At 38.6% G+C, this 17,318-nt stretch overlaps 1 protein-coding gene across 1 annotated transcript in view; it reads right to left on the bottom strand.

Moving 5' to 3' along the window:
• The window catches only part of DNAH11 (dynein, axonemal, heavy chain 11), a 387,500-nt gene that overhangs the window by 138,666 nt on the left and 231,516 nt on the right, over nt 1-17,318 (bottom strand). Inside the window, exons 56-60 of the mRNA XM_011973963.1 lie at nt 15,088-15,321; nt 9,425-9,571; nt 4,012-4,125; nt 1,803-1,946; nt 988-1,170 (exon numbers count right to left, since the gene is read on the bottom strand). Coding sequence (XP_011829353.1) covers nt 988-1,170; nt 1,803-1,946; nt 4,012-4,125; nt 9,425-9,571; nt 15,088-15,321 — 822 coding nt within the window. The remainder of the gene's footprint in view (nt 1-987; nt 1,171-1,802; nt 1,947-4,011; nt 4,126-9,424; nt 9,572-15,087; nt 15,322-17,318) is intronic.

Here is a 17,318-nt window from a genome sequence, read left to right as displayed (position 1 = left end):
CTGGTAGGGAGAGAGGAAGACAATTAAATTTTCTTTCCTATTTTATAGCAAAATAAGACAGAATGCAGCCACAGTCAAGCTCTATGCTTGTCTTTTCACCTATTGTACAAGTAGAAGATAGGGCTGAGACATTTCATTATGGAGAGAGGCTGTACATCAACCACAACCTGTCTAAACTCTTGCTTTATGAAGATTTCCACTAAAGAGAGAGATCAAGACAGTCCTATTCTTATGGGCCCCACAGTATAAAGGAAATAGCCTGGCTTTATGAAAATTACTTTGGGAATTGAATTGACTATATTGACTTTTTCTAATTCCGTATTTGAATGTAACATATGACCCTTCTAGACAAAGATGAAAGTTCTTCAGAGTCGTGGGCCATGCATGGTTCCCTTATTAGATCAAGTACTCTGCAGAGTGCTTGGGATACAGTTGGTTGGCGATAAATATTTGATAAATAAATGCATGAAATTATAATCTATCTCTACACTGCCGAAAAGTACAAATTTTAGATTAGATCACATATAGGCACAAAACTTACCTGTCATTAAAATACTAACGCAAAGAAATGGTTATTTCCTTATTTCACTATGTCAACAATACAGATGGTTTGAATATTTGCTTTGAGAGCAGGGGCTACATTTAATTTGAGGTGAATTCAGATTTGCAGTTGTTTTAAGTCAACAGGAATTAAATATTTAAATGTAAATAAGTAAAATTCATATATAAGTTTTCATCTAACTACTTATTGCTCTTTAATATAAAGCAGCCAATCACTCTACCCGAAAAAAAGATAGTTTCTAACATTTCAAATAACCTCCTGTAGATAACTGTTTACTCTAACATGCTCATGTGTTATTCTTAGAACTATATATCCTTATTCAGAAAACGAAATAACAAATTTTACTCTTTTTGCTGACCTAGAAATTGATGCGTTTGTGGCCCTTTGTGGATAACATCTGTAAACACTCAATTTAGGATTGATACCTCATAGAATTTAATGATGTTGATGACCCAGGCACAGAGGCCAGCTGCTGCAAAAGATTTGGTTCGAATCAGGTTTGGATTAAACTCCGGGTCTTTCAAATACTGTTCATTCACCACTTTTAGACAGTTCTCTGGAATGTGCTCTTTGTCGTAGTTAATTAATGCTTGCAAAAAATCATCAACCTGCAAAGCAAAAAGATTTATGGCAATGAACCCATTTTGGCTGCAGAGAAAATTCCAAGATCAAAAGTTAAAATCAGCTTTTAGGACTCACATTACAAAAGCAAAATTGGCAAGCTGCATTTATCCTACTGTTCGACTTTTTCAGTCTTTATAGTATGAAGTTAGAATTAGCAATGGACACTTTTAAAACCTCTTCTATCCCGGGGTAAAATATTCAGTCCCAGCACAGGAGGTATTCACATTTTGAAGAAAAGGCAGGCAGAAAAGAAAAAGCAAAAACACACCAAAAAGCCCCTGTGCTTCACCTTCCTGTACATTAGTAACATTTTTCCAACCTAAGAAATCCATGTAATTTTCTCCCTCCTACACTTAACTGCTTTCATAATTTTGCAAATAATTAGCAACCTTGTACCTGCTGCTGGCATTGACTTAGGTATGCCATAACCCCAAGCTAACCTCCAACTTGGCAAACAAAAACTGTAAGTCTAGAGAACATATACAGTAGATTACATTCAGCAACTGTGAAGATGATTTCTTCTGACCTGAACATCTTTTGCTATTAAGCATAACCATAGTACTGAAAACAGTATAGAAATTATCAGGGTTTTCATCTTGCCAGGCTACACTGATACCTTTCCCATGAAGACTTTAGCTGCTTTCCAACTTCGGTCTTTGGGCACTCTTCCCCGAGGAGCCAGAAGGACCATCACGGCTGCAGTAACATTGGTAACTGCAATGGGCGGGTTGGGAAAGGCTTTCAGCTCACTGAGGTTGACCTGAAGAAAAATATGCATGTGCGCACACACACATAGACAGACAGACAGGATTAGGGGAGGTCTGGTGAAGCTCTGTAAGTTGTCATGCTAGTCTTCAGTGGCCTACTCTCCTTATCAAACCAGTTTCAATTTGGCAATTCTTTGCCACCTGGGGACTCCACCTTGGAACTCCAGGAGGTTCAATTCTTGCTGGGAACTTCTCTGATACTCTGGAGACATCACTGCTCTTTCTTGCCTCCAAGAAAAATGATCTATATATCAGTCCTGCAGAGCTCTGCTCACTGAGACCAGGATACACACACACGTGTGTGTATGTGTGTATATGTTGTAAGATATTTATAGGTTCTGTCCCACTATGTAATAGATTTGCATCTTAACCAAACCCCTCCCAGACACATAATTCCTTAATTCAGTGTCTCTTAGGTTTGTTTTTCTGTCTTACATACAAGCAAGAAATATCTTCCATTACACTACAGGGACTCTCAACTAGGAGAGGGCCAAGATAGGCTGAACCTTCTTCTCTACTCCTTTATCGCCTCAGGTCAGACCATTGATTAATCCAACAGATGATGTTAATAGTATAAATTATCATGGTATCAGGGCAAATACTCTGAGGCAGGAACTAGCACATATAAGAAGCTCATGTAGGCTTATGATATTTAATACATGATTTAAAAACCAAAACCAACCAGGTATTTCCTATGATATTTTATGTGCTACGTAATACACTCTTGCTTATAAAACCTTATCAAATGTTGAACCTGATTCTGCTCCCTTATCAGAAGCTGCCTATTTATTTGGCATATGATTACAAAGAATGGAAAGAGAGTGAAAGCAAGAACAAAAACAAATACTTAAAATATGCTAATAATTGAGAGCTGGCTAACCAAGATTCTTTTATAATTTATAAATATACACAGCTTTATAAGTGGTGCTATTTTGCCTAAGTAAAGAGTAATTATTCAGAGAAAAATTTGCAAATTTAGAGAAACACAATAAAGAAAATAAATATTCCATTACTCAGAGATAACCAATTAATCTTACTTTTTGCCAGTCTTTTTCTGTGCACATATTCTTACCAAAAGAATTAGTCATATAAAATACCCTATTTTATAATCTGCTTTATTCACTTAATATATCATGGTTAATGTGTCACATTGCTAATAGCATTTAACAATATCATTTTAAAGGCATAAGGGTATTTGAAGGTGTAATAATTGGAATTCTATCATGGTATGTTTCCATTTAACATTTTTCAGTTTTATGGAAATACTGTAAGAAATACCCATGTAAGTATCTCTTTAGTCACAGTCAAAATTATTTTCTTCAAAAAAAATACTTAGAAAACGAATTCAGTATTTCTATGAAGGACAGTGAAGATCTAGATTCTTTACTTTTTGAAATGGAATCTGAAGAATCTCAGGCCCAGTGATCTCCTGAGCTCTCCCCAGAGGACTGGGAGAAGACCCCAGGATGAGATTAGCTGCAGGCTCTTAAAAGAACATTGCCCTCCATTTCACTTTCTCTAACAATATGCTTGTGATGAACACAGCTTACTTTCTAAGAATTTGAGTGCTTAGGGAGGTTTCACCAACAACACGAAACTCAAAGAAATGGTGGGGACCAAACCTACGTATCTTTGCTCCCATTGTTCTTTCCATGAGGGTCACTCATCAGTGCTACTCTTTATATGCCAGAGGAAATAAAGAATCCTTGGCCTAGTTCTTAAAGCAACACATGATATGAAAAATTGGATTTGGGTCAAATCCAGTTACCAACAATCCAGTTGCCTTTCATAAGAGTATAAATCCCATGCTGTTGGAAATACTCAAAAGGAGACTGCTTATTGGGTTGCTGTAGCACAGAGTCCTGGACGGCAAAAAAAAAAGTTGAACTATAATGACAACCTCAAAGGTTTGTTTCAACTTTAATATTTCATGGGTGTTTCTTTCCTTTTAAAATACTTTTTCGCTGCATGGGCTACACTCTCAGTTCAGTTATTCAAAGTCTAATAAGCTTTAAATATTACTTTGAAGAAACTCAGGGACCAATAAATCATCTTTACCCTGTTGAGTGTATTGAGTGCAGCTGTAGCAGCCACCAGTGCAGGCTCAGCCTTGAGTAAGTCAGCCTCGCATTCTCTCTGTTTCTGGAACACTTCAGTCTGAATGGCTGTCACCTAATTAGAGACAAAAAGCACACAAAGCTATACAAATTATTATCACAGATATCTCTAAAGAGAAATGGAGGTTGACTCAGATGCACTGCTAAATAATTCATTTCTCTGTACTTTGAACAGGTGAGGAATTTGTTAAATAGACTAATTTTCCTTTAGACACAGTATGTATACAAAGTTTTGTAAATGTAAAAAACACACAGTAACAAATCTCAATATAAATGGATTCAAGTTTCAAAATGCTCCAAGAAAAGCTTTGACTCATTTAATTATAAGGTACCACTAATAGTAAAAGCAAAATTAAGTGATTCCTCTGTTCTTCAGTTTTCTTTTTTAAAGAGTCCTGGATTAACACACATCTGGGTTAGCTTAGTAACCTAGACCACAAAATATTCTTGCTAGGATTCTCTAATTTTTGCTAACTTTTGCTTAGAAGCCATGTTGGCTATTACTAAAGAACAGATTTGAAGCTCTTTTGATCAACTATCTACAATATATTCTATTCCGTGGTTGTAGATTGCATGCCTAACTATAAATAAAATGTTAGTGAAGACTACTGGTTGCTCCAAGGACATGGTAAGAAACCACAGATGCAAGAGCCCACATCTGCCTTTGGTATTGGAACGATAACACTGATACCCACTCTCCTCTTGTGGATCCAGTGGCACCTCTTCCCAGGACACAGAGGGTGCTGCATCAGCCTTCTGACATGATATATAATATGGAGGAAACTCATGCTGGTAAACCTGAACCAAACCAAAATGAGAAGCGAGGGCGGAGGTGGGAGGTGGCTTATCCTCCTCCCCTTAAGATACCTATAGAATCTGAAAGGCCAGGAAGAGTGAATTTTTAGTCTTCAGTAGAAATTTGAATTTCAAAGCTGTGGCACTGGGCACCTGGATCTAGCCACCATGGGAGATGGTTCCTGTGGTGATGGTGATTGTGGAATATAAAGTGTGAACAAAAGTATATTTCTTCAGATGTGTTTGAAATGAACAAGTTTAACTATACCATAAAATTAAACACTGCTCACAACAAATTATGTTGTCTACTACAGCTTTATTAGCAGTAATTACGCTTCTCCTGATTAACCATTATTTTGCTGTGTACTGTACCTTTTATGAAGATAATTGGTTCGGGGTAGATATGTGACCTCCTGCTATTACACACACAGCTATCGTTAATGTAAATAAGAAAACCCTGCATGTTTACTGAGAACTACTCAAAAACCACAACCCTCAAAAACTGCCAGGAATGGACCATGAAAATTTTCTGTATGCTACAGAACACTGCTACAGATAAACGAGTTTATGTGAGCAAAGGAGTTATCACCTCAGGTTTATTTAATTACCATAAGGATACAGTGAATCTATAAATGCTATTTGTTACCATTTATAATGGCATCATTAAAAAATCATTTTAAATTGGACTCAGGATCATAGGTTTTTAGTACTGGATAAAACCTTAAAGAGTACTTCTTTTAAGTGCTCTTTCTTTCCTTTTTTTTTTTTGTTTTTGTTTTTGAGACACAGTTTCGCTCTGTCACCCAGGTTGGAGTGCAGTGGCATGATCTTGGCTCACTGCAACCTCCACCTCCTGGATTCAAGTAATTCTCCTGCCTCAGCCTCCCAAGTAGCTGGGATTACAGGCGCGCTCCACTACACCCAGCTGATTTTTTATATTTTTACTAGAGGGGTTTCACTGTGTTGGCCAGGCTGGTCTTGAACTCCTGACCTCAAGTTATCCGCCTGCTTCAGCCTCCCAAAGTGCTGGGATTACAGGCATGGGCCACCACGCCTGGCTAAAGTGCTATTTCTATCAGCCTAGTAGCTGCTACTCATTTCTGACTCCTTTACTATTAATGGAGTATTTTTCGTTTGGGTAATTTTTATAAACAAAACAATTTTGAACATTAAATAAAAACCCACTCATACAAATGAAGAAAATTCTCAGGCTGGTCAACTTATTTCTCATTCTCAATACCTCTCACCCTAAGGTGCAACAATACTAGAGGAGTGAAAATTCTGTATATCTCAGTAAGCTGTTAAGCCAGTGTACAATTTCCTTTGCCCAGTGGCTCCTAGGTATTGGTCAGCAATGCTCAACCTATAAAACAAGAGAAGAGTTGCATGGAGTGCCTAGAGAGTGTGCTTTTCCCTTACCCTGTAAGTTAAAGCAGGAATTTGGAGACAGTTTCACCCATGGGCAGACAAGAAATTCTCTGCCTTGCATTCATCAACAGCCCCTTGCAGAAGTTCTTAAGATTTAGTGGTGAACACAGGGAGAGGATAAAGAGAATAAAGTCCCAATAACTGCTTGTTATGAGCTAAATTGTGTCCCCCTCAAAATTCATATGTTGAAGACCCAAGCTCAGAATGTGACTGTATTTGGAGACAGGGCCTTTACAAGGAGGTCATTAGGGTGAGCCCTAATCCAAACTGACTGGGGTGAGAAGTTCGGACACACACAAGAGACATCAGTGGAAATAATCACGGAGAAAAGCTCACATGAGGACACAGCAGAAGGCAGCCATCTGCAAGTCACAGAAAGAGAAACCTAACTTACCAATAGTTTGATCTTGGACTTCCAGCCTCCAGAACTTGGAGAAAATAAACTTCTACTGTTTAAGCCTCCCAATCTCCCAAAAGACCCCATGTGGTATTTTTGTCATGGCAGCTTTGGCAAGCTGACACAGTACACTTATCAGCCTTTGGATTGTAAGAATTTCCTTATGATCCTCTAAAACCCAGGCCTACCCACATTCAGAACAGAAACACACACAAAAACTGATAGCCATTCCAAATCAAGATTGATGCTCAACTTTTGAAGAGATGATATTAGCGCTTCAATTTAGAAGGTGCCTCTACTCATGAAGGTTTATACTCCACTCAAGGGAGAACACAGTTGGAAAGCAATCAGAGAATTCTTAGCATTTTAGAATTTGGAGCTGAGAAGCCAAACCAAGGTGGAAGAAGAACTAATTTTCACAGGCTTGATGATGCTTGTGTCACTTGAAGTCATTGCTGGCAATGCCAGTGGTTCAAATTGCCCTTGATTACCTTATAGATTTGAAGCAATGATTTCAACCTGCTTCTCTACATGGGTTGTCGAGGTTCACGGCAAGACATTCTCTAACCCCAACATTTGTTTAGTCATATTAAACGTGGCTGTGTACTTTGTGAGCTGTGAAGCATTACTTTTAAATTAGTGCCTATGTTTGAAGACTTGAGACCCCAATTTCATAGGACCAGAAACAGTCCATATTCACCCCCTTTAGTATGGCATAGCATAGTATCTAGCACATTGCTGAACATATGACAAATGTGAGCCCACAGCATGGACTCAGGTGTTGATGAATTTCTAGATGCTTCCTAGTTTAATTACGAAAGAACTTTCTTCCATGAATACCCAGTTTGCAGTAGTTCCTTCCCACCATCATGTCTCTCTACTTGATTTTCATCAGAGCACCTATCTCGATATATCCAGCTTCTCAATGTGTGACTTGTCTCCTGTCAGTCTTTTCCATTGCAATGTAATCTACACGAGAGCACCCTGCTTGTGAAATATCCCTAATAGTCTACAACAGTGCCTGGTGAAAAAATAGACATTAATATTTGTTATTTATAATTAAATTAAGGCTCCAATGAAAATGCTTAGAAGTATTATTTTTATGTCTTGGTATGGATTAAACATAAAAAATAGTATGTGCCTTCTTTGTGTCTGAAGTTCACTAAACAACCTGTCAGATGAGTTCTAATTTGCTAAAACTTCTTTCTCCTTTTATGAGGGTAATTTTTCCTTAAGAATTCACATGTAAAAATGCAAAAAAACCCCTCTTTATATTTTAAGTTTCCAAAAGTATCTGTGATGATAGGTTATGATATAATAACCACTAGAACATCACACGTTTGTGTAATACCTGAAAAATACTCCCTGGGTAGAATTAGCTCATGGTGATTGTATCATGTGTGATAACTAATTGCTCAATGTAATAATATACTTTGTCTTTTTTGCTCCTCTTTGATGGAGAATGGGGTCTCATTATGTTGTCCAGGCAGGTCTCGAACTCCTGGGCTGAAGCAATCCTCCTGCCTCTGCTTCCCTAAGTGCAGGGATTACAGGCATTAGCCACTGTGCCCAGTCCAATAATATACTTTTAAGGACATTCTCCACTTATCTGCAACTCAACAGAAACATTTACAACTCAAATGAGGAATTTTATGCCCGCTGATCACATAGGGCGTGCCAAATGTGTCTTATCTTCAATTTTAAATGCCATAATCTTATTTCTTAAAACTGTCTGTTTACAGTTTTGATGTTCAACAAACTTTTCAACTCTTTAGTTGTGCAAGGAAGACATGCTCAATACACATTGGAAAAAAAGAAAAACAACTCAATTGTATATGAATGGCAACACCACTAGAAAAGCTCAAATATTTTCAGGTAACCTAAAAGGTAAGAAAAATGGCATAATCACTACCGATTCAATGGCTGTGAGAATGTTAGCAACTTACAACTTTTTATTAATTAGGCCCTGATTATAATCTTTTGTCTAAAATAAGAAATTTTTACTTTAAACATATACACTCAATTTTTAAATAAATATGTATTAAATTTTTTGTTTACTATGGTATTTCTTTTGAGAAATCAGATGTGCAAAACTGTGTCTTCCATTTGTAGCTGATGTTTTGGTAAAAGAAGATGACAAAAGACATTGTATTTATTTCAGAATTGCTAGAAACCTGAGTAGAAAGCAAGAAGAATCTATATAATGTTAAAAGGAATTATTTCCAACCATAAAACATAATACAGAATGCCAGGGCCTCAATCGAATCAAAAAGAACAAATTTAGCTTAGGACTTAATAATAAACTCCAGTTGTATTATTAAAATGCAAAATTTGAAAACCATCTTGCAAAGTGATGGAATGGGCTTTGTTAACAATTGAGTTGTTCAATTTGCCTAAAAAGTGGAAACCTTTAAAAACCTCAGAGGTGACTTCCTGACCTTTACTGTAATACAAATAGGCCTGATGTTCAAGATCCACATCCATTATATGCTTGAATGAGCTCAGTATTTATTGTTCTTTCATATCATTAAAAGAGCTAAAAGGTTGGGGAAATGCATAATGTAAAGAAAGGTCAAGTGGTAATCATGGTGTGAAATGCTGTTACATGTGTAACTATAATAATTCTTTAGACTTTACGCTCCCTGGAGAGGAAGTTGTTCAAAATTGTTCACCTACCAAGGTTTATTTTGTGCTAAATATAGCTCAGTACTCTAAATGGTGGAATTAGCCTGACCTTTCGCTCCTCAGCATCAGCCACAGTCTTTTCCCGGCTCACTTTCTCCGTCTGAAGGCCGATCTTTGTGATCAGAGCTTCCGCATCGTGATTTCTCAGTTGCAACTCGGCTTCTTGAGAGGCAAGTCTGGCTTTTAGATCTCCCACCTAAAGCAAAAGTCTTACGTCACTGGCCTTGTTCACAACAAATCCCAGGTAGAGCTTATGATTGGGAATGAATTCAGGGATTCCTAACAATTTGTATCTTGCATCTGTCTCTACCCTGATTTTCACTGTCTTCTGATTTGCACAAATGCAGCCACATTGCTTTTCTCCACGTGAGAACAGACAGAAGAATATTTTCCAATGATTTTGCAGGACATATAATTATTTTTTGTCAGTACTAAGAGGTTGAGTCGGGAAGTTGCTCTTCCCTCTGTCTGACCGCATGCTCCTCCACCCATGTCTGCTTTTGGGTCCTAGGCAGCTCGGGCTCAAGGAAGCAGAGGTCGTGGGAAGACATACTTGGTCACGACCTGGAAGAACTATGCCTCTTCACTGTCCAACAGAAGGTTGCTGGAGGCTTCAGCAAGTTGAAGACATGAATACTCCTTGCCTGACTGCAGATTAATTGGCTGCATGTTAAAATGCCCACTGTGGCCGCGGCGGTGGCTCACGCCTGTAATCCCAGCACTTTGGGAGGCTGAGTCGGGCGGATCATGAGGTCAGGAGATCGAGATCATCCTGGTGAACATGGTGAAACCCCATCTCTACTGAAAATACAAAAAACTTAGCTGGGCGTGGTGGCGGGCGCCTGTAGTCCCAGCTTCTAGGGAGGCTGAGGCAGGAGAATGGCGTGAACCTGGGAGGCGGCGGAGCTTGCAGTGAGTGGAGATCGCGCCACTGCACTCCAGCCTGGGCGACAGAGCGAGAGTCCCGTCTCAAAAAAAACACACACACACATAAAATGCCCACTGATAGGTCTCACCTCTTCCCATCAAATGGAAAATGGCCCTCTTGATTTTTTTCACCTCATTGATGATCATGAAGCTAACCCAATATTCAACTTAATACCTACTAAGAAGAGCAAACCGTGTGTTTGAGGTATTACTATGCTGTGGCCAAAACTCAGTGAGCTTCAGGGACATACATGTCTCCCATTGGTCTATCACTAAATAACCTTACTGAGCTCTTGGAGAACTTAGCCTTCCAAGGAATCCATAAATTTATCTGCTGAAAAGAACCATCCACTTTTTTCAGCTAAAATTTCATTAGGTTCAGAAGGCATTACTAGGTTCCTCAGTTTGAAGGTCATGTAACTAAAAGCAGAAGTGAGGTAATAGAGAAAAAGACATGACTCAGTTCTCAGAAATATCTGAAAGCAGCTTTATACATCACAATAATTCTCTCTCCATTGCATTTCTCTTCCAAAAGTGTAAGTATTACCATTTTTAAAAATCACAGCAGCAAAGAACAATCATAACCATTTATTTTAACTCAATTGCTAAAGACATTTCAGTGGTTTCATCTTGTGGAACAACATCCCATTACTATATCCAAGTAATCTTGTAGTTTCCATCCAACACAGTATATTCACACTCTACCTAAAAAGCATGATTACTACTATGACTGCTACTTGTACTATTATAGATTAAGCTATGACTGATTTTTCAGCCTCTCTATGAATTCAGGGTAACTTTGCATACTGACATGCTTCTCCATTCTTTTTAGCCATATGAAACTAGTGTTATGTTAGGCCATAGTCAAAAGAATCATCCATCAGGAAAATGCAAGTAAAAACACACCTATTAGAATGGGTAAAATAAAAATCAGAGATACCACCAAATTATTGCAAAGAAGCTGAGAAACTGGCTCTCTCATACACTGCTGGTAGTAATGTATAATGTCACAGCCATTCTGGAAAGTATTTGCCTGTTTTCTATAAATGTAAACATGCAAGTACCAAACAATTCATTTTTGGTCATTTGTGGATTTATGTCTACAAAAAGAAACCTATACATGAGTATTCATAACAGCTTTATTTATAATAGCCAAAACCCAGAAATAACTCAGATGCCCTTCAGTGGTTGAATGGTTAAATTGTGCTACTTTCATTCTGTGGAATACTATTCAATAAAAAAGGACAAATTATGGATACACCTAATACCTTGGCTGGATCTCAGGGAAATTATGCTGAGTGAAGAAAACCAATAACCAAAGGTTACATATTTTATGACTCCATTTGTATAGCATTTTTGAAATGACAAAATTACAGAAATGGAGAATAGATTTGTGATGGCCAGGAACTAGGATTCAGGAGGTGGGGAGGAAGTGGGGGTGACATAGGTGTGGTTATAAAATGGTAACATGGAATATTTCTGTAGATGGAACTTTTCTGTGTCTTGACTGTGTGAGCACCCAGACCTACAAGTGATAAAACTGCATAAAACTAAACACACACACACACACACACACACGTACAAGTAAAACAGGAAATCTGAATAAGGTCTGTGGATTGTACCAATGCCATTTTCCTGGTTTTGACATTGTACTAGTTATGCAGGATGAACCTACCATTGAACCCATAAGACGTGACAGGGACCTGTCTGTAGTATGTTTTGTAATTTCTTCTCAATCTATTATCATCTCAAAATAGAAATAAAGCAAAAAGAATCACCCAAGAGACTAGGACAAAATTATGTTATTTCAAGCCCTAATTTCAGTTTCTAAGGAAGCCGTTAACTCTGAAATATTCAAAGTGACTGAAGCTGTGGAAACAAGGCTTTGTCTACGAAGAAAGGTCACTAGGACTATCTGTGATGACCTAAGCTGACTTCTAGAGAGAGGTTATTTGGCTATAAAAGGGGCTTACAGCTTTACTGTAAAGAATGAGCATTGCTAAGGTTTTCAAATGACATGGCATTCCTTAAGGCAGACCCTTAGAGGATGCATGCCCCAATATATAGGCATTACGCTCTTCATACAACCTGATCTTACACTATATGGCTCTCCAGTTCTCCACATAGGAAACCACCCTTCCTTTTTATAACCCACTTATTTCTAAAACTGTCATGTAGCTGTTGAATATTCCAACCACATTTTTGATATTAGGAGCATTCTATGCACAAATACCTAATGAAAAGAAATCACCGTCAGTCTTTCCATCAAGACTTCATGTGTCAATCAAGACATCTTGTGTCTATAGACTTTCTGCCTGGGGTTCTTAGCTAAGGGGGAGTAAAGAGACTCAAGCAGCCCTGGACTTGGCAGACACAGTGAATTAGCTCTCCCTTCTCCTGCTCCTCTCCCATCCCCTTGACTCATCAATATATAACTGAGGTGATTATTAAGAAATCACAGTCTCTCTCCTCTTCTTTTTTCCTATGGCTGAGATGCTTCCACCACTGCAATGGTTCAGGATGGTACCCCACTTGCTTTTAGCTCTGTCATTTGGGAAAACAACCCTTTAAGTATGGCAGAAGCACTTATTTCCTTTTAAGTATGGCACAAGCACTTTGCCAAGGATGCCCCCACAGTATTGAAAGCTCAGTTTGGGTGACAACACTATCATTTCCTGATAGTGGGCAAAGTCAACAGGTTCAGTTTGGGATGACATTCAAAGGGATATAAATGCTTTGTGACACAGAGCTCCTTCCTTGTCTTATTTAGCACAACAAGACTCCAGGGAAAATCTTTCTTACAGAAAGCTGTCTTGATTTAAATGAGATAGACAGATAGAAGAAAACAGACATGGAGAGGGGCAAAAGACAAGAAAGTAAAATAAAGTGTGAATAAAAAGAATCAGGAAAGACAGACTTTTTTATTTTTTATTTATTTATTTTTTTTTTTAAGACAGGGTCTTGCTCTGTTGCTCAGGTTGGAGTTGAGTGACCCAATCAGCACACTGTAACCTCAAACTCTTGGGCTCAAGGGATCCTCCTGCCTCAACCTTTCAAGAGGCTGGGTGTACAGGTGTGCGCCACCATGCTCGGCTCATTTAAAAAAATTTTGTGGAGACTGGGTCTCATTTTGTTGTCCAGGCTGGTCTCAAACTCCTGGACTCAAGCAATCCTCCCCCTTCAGCCTCCCAAAGTGCTGGGATTAAAAGTGTGAGCCACCATGCCTGGCCTAGATAGGCATTCTTTGAGAGGAATGGAGAAGGTGCACAAATATGGATATGCTATTTGTGGGTTTCCTAGTAACTATTCTTAATGCCACTTGGTCCCAACCATCCTGGAAACCTCCTCACTCTGGTTTCTCTTTCCTAATTGTGGTCCATCTACTCACTATTAGTACAGATCACAGTGTTTTGAACACAGAGTCATTCTCGGTATAGAAAACTAAGAGGGAAAAAGGCAATTGTGCTTTGGCCCAGAGTGACTGAAGGACGTGGCCAGAGAGCCCTTCAGAGTGAAAAGGTGCCCATGTGAAAAGGTGCTCCCTCCTTCGGGTCTCGGTTTATTTCAAGCCTAGCCACAGCTGGATTACCCAGGCCACTTGGGGAAACCACTGGCCCAATCCTTGTAAAGCATATCAGAGTCTGACCTGACAACATTCACTCTGAGGCCACCAGTATTTCTAGTCTTGAGGTGATCACTAGAGAGAATTCTTCTCACTCCAGCTCTAAGTCCTGGCTGGCTCAGAGAAAGGCTGGGCTACTCTTCAAAGTCTCCAGAGTCTCTCATTCCAATGTCTTCTTTCCAGCCACAGAGAGGCAGCATGGTGCCATGGACAACTCACGAGCATCAGTGCACCACATACCTGGGTCTAAAACCCAACCTCACTGACTCTCTGGCCTTAAACTCTTCACGCCTCATATATAAAATTATAGTAGCAACACCTACTTCATGAAATCCTTTATTTTTTAACAAGTAAATAATGATGATATGTGTACAGAACCACACATGATTAACATCCTGTGCTGATTCTCTCCTGATTTACCCCTGCAAGTTAGAGACATCACCCTTTGAGGGAGCAGGGGCCTTAGCACTGAGGACACAGATGAGCCTGGACACTTTTATCTCAGAGAGCTGGTGGCTAAGAGGAGCAGACCAGTCACTAAAGTAGGAGAAACGACTCTACTTTGGGATCTCGCCACAGTCATGAGCCAGAAAATGATGCCTTCACTGGAGGTTGAGAATCTGAGACCAAAAAAGATATCGGTCCATCCTAGGATGATAAAAACTTTGACGACAAGTACCGTGCACTGAAGAAGTCACAGACAAGTGAGGCAATCCGCTGTGTCTGCTCCTTCAGTATTCCACACTGCCTTGCACTGAGTCAGGCCAAGAAGAGAAGGCTTCTCCCTAATTCAGCTGTGACACAGTAATCAGCCAATTCCATTGTAGGCTTTGGAAAGCAGTAGCAGTGTGTTCTTGGTGTCATGAAACTGTAAATTTCACCAGTTGGCATCTTATAGAAATGGATTTGGGGAGAGGGGGGAGGGATAGCATTAGGAGATATACCTAATGTAAATGACAAGTTAATGGGTGCAGCACAGCAACATGGCACATGTGTACATATGTAACAAACCTGCACGTTGTGCACATGTACCCTAGAACTTAAAGTATAATAATAATAAAATAAATAAATAAATAAATGGATTTAGTAGTGCTTCAAAAGAAAATATATTTTTCTATTAAACAGCATAAATGTCACTCAGTAATAACACATCCTGGTCATACCTGAGAGGCTGTGGTTTTTAGTTTTTGGATGCCGTTCACCAGATGTTCTTTTTTCTTGGATACCTCATTTTGCTTCTTCTTCAACAGGTTCTTAAACAGTGATATTTGCTCTAGAAAACTCTTTGGGGTGGTATAGTTGTGCCTTCTCTCATTCTGGTAATATCTGGTGCTCATTTCATTTACAGTGGTGTGAACATGTGCCATGAAAAGGCTAATAGAGTCTTTGTGCAGTGGCTGAAAACGTAAACATTACAGTTCATGTGAAATCCTTTCAAGTTAAAAATACAACTAAAAAAAAAAAAACACAAGAAAAATCAAGAAAATGATCATTTTTTTTTCTAAAAGTCAGAAAAAGATTATAGTATAACCTAGGAAAACTTATTTAATCTTTAAGCATTATCCACAGGATTTGGGAGATTACAATAAAGCATTCAGCTTGACTAACCTTCTTCTTGCCAAGTAGGACAAAGGGTTTTTATGTGCTCCACATACCAAACGCAAAAGCCAACATATACAGCTCTTCACAACTTGATTTTTATCAACCAAGTGTGTGAAAGAGAAGGTGGAGAAACAGACATGATATCCTGAGAAATATTTCTGCCACTGCTTTCAAACTAAGCTTTAGACAAAGAGAAGCAATAACCCTGCAAAGTCACTGAAAAAAAAAAAAAAAGCCAAAACTTAGAAACTCACAGTTTTGTGAGAACTCATGTAAACACAAACTGGATAGTAGGGTATAAATGTCACTGCTGCTGGGAGAAAAATGTCATGACCATTTCTATTCTTATTCAGCAAAGAAAACCCACAAAAGAGCAACTCTCCTTCAGTGAGTTACTGGAAGACCCCCCACTATACATTCCTTCTATTTTGTCCTCTCTGACTTCTGAAGTAGTTAACTTTTTAATTTGTGGAGTCACATCTCCCTCATTTTAATGATTATTTATTGCATTCTGTACAAGATGAACCAGGTTCAATTAATCAAGGGAAGCCTAAAAATCAATTAATATGAATTAAATGAGCTACACCAACTCTTAGGAAAGTCACACATAATTTACCAAAGTGTTGTCAATAATGCCCAGACATCTTTGGGAAAACTGCACACAAGTGGCTGGTGATGCAGTTAAACGTTTCAAACCTGCACCATTAATATTACAAGCAGAGGGGTGAGGAGAGATAGGTCAATTCCTGTTGGTGAAAAACAACTGCTCCTGAACAATGTCTTTAAACAATCAACTTTCCAACATCATGACAAATTCCCGAGTGGGTTTAAAATACCTCCATATTGGATTGTGCTGCGTATTAAAAATCCATCTCACCAGTAACTGAAATAATGTATTACTAAAACAAAAGTTAAAAATAATGTGATATAAATTCTGAATATTCTTGGTTTCTAGTGGACCCTATTGATACAAATATATTTCCAAACGGTGGACTCAGAAAAATAAAATTTATGAAGAAGTTTATATAAACTTCATATAAAGACTTTATTTTTACAAGATATTGGAGACTTTATTTTTACAAGAGCTTGACTTCACTACAGACATGTGCAGGAATTTAACCTGTCCTGTCTTGTTTTAATGGGAACTAAAGGTACATACATACCTTTCTACAATATAGATAAATAATTCCTCAGCCAAGTGTAACCTCCTTACAGGAAGGAAAAAAAAAAAAAAAAAAAGAAAGAAAGAAAGAAAAAAAACCACTCTGGCCTCTGCCCAGCCATGATCCTTATGAGGAGGCTCCTTGGAGGCGCTGAAAGCTCTCTTTAACAACAGTTTCATTTGTAAATCGGGGATGGAAGAAGTGGTTTCCGGTAGAGCTGAAAGTGGCCCGAGACAACTTGTCTCAATGGGGTAAAATAACTATTGTTATCGGGCTTAACAAAATGGCACAGCATGGGAGACTCGCTGAGCCAGGGAGCAGCTGGTTGTAATTCACACTGTTTTTCAGAAAACTCTAATCGTTCCAGAACAGACCTCTTTGATGACTGGTCTTCCCTGCATTCTCAATTTGTCACTTTCTCTTATGATAAGGTCAGTAGTGACAGCACTTCCTGACATTAACAGCTGTGGCTTTTAAAAGGGTCATTGTAGAACTACTAATTGCAGTAATTTCATTAGCATAAATTATTTATTCTGCCATTCATTTATCTCCAGTTTTTTTTTTTTTTTTTGGTGGGGGGCGTGGGGGAGAGTTGAGAGGAGCTGCTGCTGGTGCCGCTGCAGCGAGGG

This window comes from Mandrillus leucophaeus, unplaced genomic scaffold (genome assembly GCF_000951045.1).
Source record: "Mandrillus leucophaeus isolate KB7577 unplaced genomic scaffold, Mleu.le_1.0 Scaffold140, whole genome shotgun sequence".
In the NCBI taxonomy this organism is placed as follows: Eukaryota; Metazoa; Chordata; class Mammalia; order Primates; family Cercopithecidae; genus Mandrillus; species Mandrillus leucophaeus.
This window is presented reverse-complemented; position numbering and strand designations above follow the sequence as displayed.